This window comes from Pocillopora verrucosa, chromosome 9, assembly GCF_036669915.1.
Source record: "Pocillopora verrucosa isolate sample1 chromosome 9, ASM3666991v2, whole genome shotgun sequence".
Lineage (NCBI taxonomy): Eukaryota > Metazoa > Cnidaria > Anthozoa > Scleractinia > Pocilloporidae > Pocillopora > Pocillopora verrucosa.
Genome location: NC_089320.1, coordinates 1220297 through 1224559, shown reverse-complemented (window position 1 = coordinate 1224559; position 4263 = coordinate 1220297). Strand labels below are relative to the sequence as shown.

The 4263-nt window shown below is 35.7% G+C and overlaps 1 protein-coding gene across 1 annotated transcript; it reads right to left on the bottom strand.

Moving 5' to 3' along the window:
• Positions 1-903: 903 nt before the first annotated feature.
• Positions 904-3265, bottom strand: LOC131771378 (uncharacterized). Its single transcript, XM_059087159.2, has 5 exons — positions 3126-3265; positions 2559-2735; positions 2010-2069; positions 1243-1419; positions 904-1021 (listed from the first exon to the last, which is right to left on the bottom strand). The coding sequence occupies exons 1-4, from the start codon at positions 3202-3204 to the stop codon at positions 1247-1249; spliced, it is 489 nt and encodes a 162-aa protein (XP_058943142.2). The 5' UTR covers positions 3205-3265; the 3' UTR covers positions 904-1021; positions 1243-1246.
• Between the last annotated feature and the right edge of the window lie 998 nt (positions 3266-4263).

Genomic DNA, 4263 nt, shown 5'->3' with positions numbered 1-4263 from the left:
ACTTTTCGAGACATATAGCCCAGAACCGCTAGTCTGTTTTAGTGGGTTGGTGTGGTAGAAATCATAGTTGAGGATATTAACATTTGTTAGTGTCCGGTTTGATAGTCTCGTTTCAGTAATAGCTAAGATATCAGGCTTGCGGTTGACACAATGTAAAAACTCGTTCAATAAAGACAAATGCTTTGGAAGACTTCTGATATTACAATGAAACATAGAGAGACACTTTGAAGTGGTATTATCTAAGAGTTGATTCAGCTGAGTTAGGAAATAATAATTGGAACGTGGACAATTAAAGATGTTATCAGAATCAATGTCATACCACCAGTTACCAATCACTGCTAATTTTTTTATTTTTTTTATTTTAGACTAGAGAGCAGCACACAGCAGCAGATCTTTATTTTCAGGCGCAGCTTTATCCTGCCTTATTCCTTGGAGTTAAGAACTTGTATAATAGTTATAATGAGGGATTAAATTCAACCCTGATAAAAATCACTCCAAATTATTTACGTATCCCCAGCCTCGCGACTAACTCAAGCCTTTAGTTCCGTTTCATTTCTATTTTATCACCTACAAGTATGGACTGAAGATTTCTTATCTTATTTTCCGATCAAGTATCACAATATTTAGTCATATATGACTTTTGTGGTTTTTGGAAACCTAGCATTATTTTCTTTCATTCATGTTGTATTATGTGTTTGTTGTTCGACAAATGAATGCCACTAAAGGTTGAAAACGCTGGAAAGTAGTGATAAAGCGTGCTGATAAACGTTTAGGACAAGATGAAAATATTCAAATCATTTATTTCAGAATTTAGTCAACTGTGATGTGGATTGTGTAGCTTGCGGTTTGCAGCAGATAAATAAATCCATAAACAAAATGAAATAAAAAAAGAGAACAAGGATGTCAATTGAACCAAAAAGATTTATTTAACGCTTTTAAAGCTACAATTTCATCTATGACTTTAAAGCAACTTTCTTAATCTTGCGTGAGTCTTGGTCTAGTCTAATCATTCTCGCCAAACCTGAAATAGAGAAAACAAAATGAGAAAGGGTCCTTTACAAAGTTACTTAAGTGAGTAATGAGGCCAGTTGGGACAAGCGTACTTATCTATGGCACGTCACAAGTAGTAGAGAGAACTCAACAAGGACGAGTACATGCATTTCTTGTTTAAAAGATGCCCTCAATTTTCTACGGGATTACAAGCTTGTAGCAATCCTTAATCGATATTTGTGAAAAACTCACCATTCTAACGACCGTAGGGGTAGTATGGGTAGCGGTAGCTGTAGCGGTAGCCGTAACCCTTTCCTTTTTTTGGGTAGTAACCCTTTCGGACACGATATTTCCGGTAGCCTTTACGGTAGCTTTTCTTGGGTTTTTTTCGGTACTTGCGGTAGCCTTTTCCTTTCCAATACAAATAACCTTAAAATAATTACGAAAAAAAAATACTTTAGACCATTATATCAAACGATGGATTATCGAACATAAAAATCTCAGAATCAGACAAAGGGCCCGTTCATTAACATTTCTCTCCGTATTTTACAAGATAATTGTCTGATATTATAGTTATATCTTAGCAAGATGGAAACAATAGCCTCTACTTGGCGTAAAAATATACAGGAACGTTTATCCTCGGACATTTTCTGTTCCAAGATGCGAACAGAGAATGTCTGAGAGCTTCGAGGAACAGATAATGTACAAGGACAAACATGCGAGTATATTTTTTGCGTAAAATATAGGCTTTGTTACTATTATCCTTCAAACATTTGGCAGCGCGCGCCCAATGTTTCTTTTGAGCGTTCTCCAGTACGATTTTATGAACAAACAGATAATTCCCATTTTCTGCTATATCTTCTTGAATTAAAAGCTATCGGTTGCGTGATATCCTTGACTATGCCCAGTTTTAGCAGGGGATATTCGGCCACCTGACCGAATATCAATTGTGCGGGAGCAAGAACGTTTCATGGATCATAAATCAAAATATAAGATCAAGAAATGTTGAATAACTTTACCATATTTCTTTTTTGACTTTCCTGGTACCGGTCTTGGATCCTCAGAAACTTCATCTTCACCTGATGGACCAAAAATCATATCATCTGGTTAGAAAGTGCTTTTCTCACAGTTTACTTCATTGATAATTGTGTCATCATGTCCCACGTAATTGATCTTTTTTTCCAAAGAAGTAAATCACCCGGTAATCCCTATGATAAGACAAATTCAGACATTATATGGATCCTGTTGGTATAATCAGCGTAGTGATCAATATTCTTCTCTTTGTTTCTTATGTGCGATTAAAATAAAAACCTGGCAAGAGTTGAGCTTTTGTTCCTTCCCATACTACATTTCATGCTAACTTTCAACTGTTGTCAACCAAAACCTGCTAAAAGAACTTTCTCAATGCAGAAAATGATCATTAAAATAACCCCTGTTTATCCTAAACTGTTCTTTCACGAGTTTCTTCCCAATGAGAAGAAAAATTCCAAACTCTCGTCATTGACATTATAACTTGAATCTCATCTCCGAAGTGGAGACAGAACACGGTTAGCAGGATCAACACTTGCCTGTCTCTTCGTCTTCATCGTTCATTTCTTCTAATTCCTTAGTATCCCTCTCGCTTTCTTCATCTCTTAATTCGTCAAATGCTTCATCTTCATTTTCGGGCTCCTCATCATTCTCCCCGTCAAATTTATCAGAGGCAGTCTCGAAGTCTTCGTCATTCAGATCTTCAACTTCTTGGGCTATTTTAGGGAGAAAAAGAAGGCAAAAAAAACTGGTTAAAGGTGAAAATCAAAGTAGAGTACGCTGGTTTTCATTTGAAAACAACCAGACTGGTAATTAAATGTTGAGAGTCTCGACACTTCCAAGGAGATTTGCTTTCTTATCCACATTCGTGAGAACCATATTGAAGATAATTCCTATGAGTATTCTTTTCTTTTCTGGGAAAATTTTTTTTTTAATCAGGCTTCAAAAAGTAACTAAGTAGCCTCTTAAAGTGACCTGTATCCTCAGTCAGAGGAGCATCTAGGTAAGGAAAAAAATAATTCTTAATAAAAGTAACGCCATTGGACTAATAGAAAAAGGAATGGTCTGACAAAAATAATCATGCTCTCGTAATTTTGATCCAATACCTTCCCGCTTTTCCGCTAGGTAAGAGGCTGTGCAGGCTCCAACAAGGAAACAGCTGATCAACAAAAGTTTCATTTGCATGGCTGAAGCCGTTTTCACTCCGGGCAGAGAATGGCTCTGGTTACATCCTCATCGGTCCATTTATGGGTTTCATACAGGTGCCAATACTATAGAACCAAAACTCAATACATTACATTGCATGCTTTACACGTAATTTATTAGGGGAGGATTAAAAATAGGCAAATAAAAGTAATATTATATGGTGCAATGGATGACAAGACAAAGGCATTGAGGTGTCGGAAATATGATTCTTAAAGCACTCTTAATATTCTAAGGCTAAAAATAGAGAGGTTGAGCTTGAAGTTAGTGCGCACGGTAGACAATAAACTGCATCAAGAACAATTCTACGGAACAAAACTATGAAACAGAAGCCTTGGGGATCTGAATAATGTTGTGATACTAGTTGCTTCTCTTTTTGTTTTGATTATTTTTAAATCTCAGCCGAGAATTGAACTTCTAAATTAAGAACAGTTATATTTAGACTTACGAATACGTCAATTTCATGTTACATGGTTGGACAATTTACTCGTCTGATATTTTTTCATTTTTTTGTCTTGCGTAGATTTAATAATGGGGCTTCACTGATTAGCATCCTACCAAACCAAAAATTTCCGCTTTTTTCTTATGGGTTAAGCATGTAGTCAGGGCGAGTTGGCAAAAAGTCAACAGGAGAAACTAAAATAATTCTACGGAACAGCATCATTTAACAGAAGCTTCAATAAGTAGAATAATCAGATGTAGAGTTTTGATACGAGAGGAAGCTCTTTCTGGGTACATTATTAATATCTCAAAAAAGACTGAGCTTTCAAAATTCTAAAAAGTTGTATTTAGAGTTCAATATGTTAAATTGATGTTACATAGTTTGGCAATATGCTGGTCTAATATTTTTGATTTTATGTCCTGGATAGTTTCGATTGCAAAGCTTTACCGAGTAGTACTTCGATAGAAATGACCTGCTCCTTAGATATTGCAGTTGTATCATTAAAATTTGAATTCTTCCCCAATTAGAAAAAAGTGTAAAACTGTTGTCCATCAAGCAGAAGATTATTGAGAGAGAAACGTCTAAAAGAACTAATGATT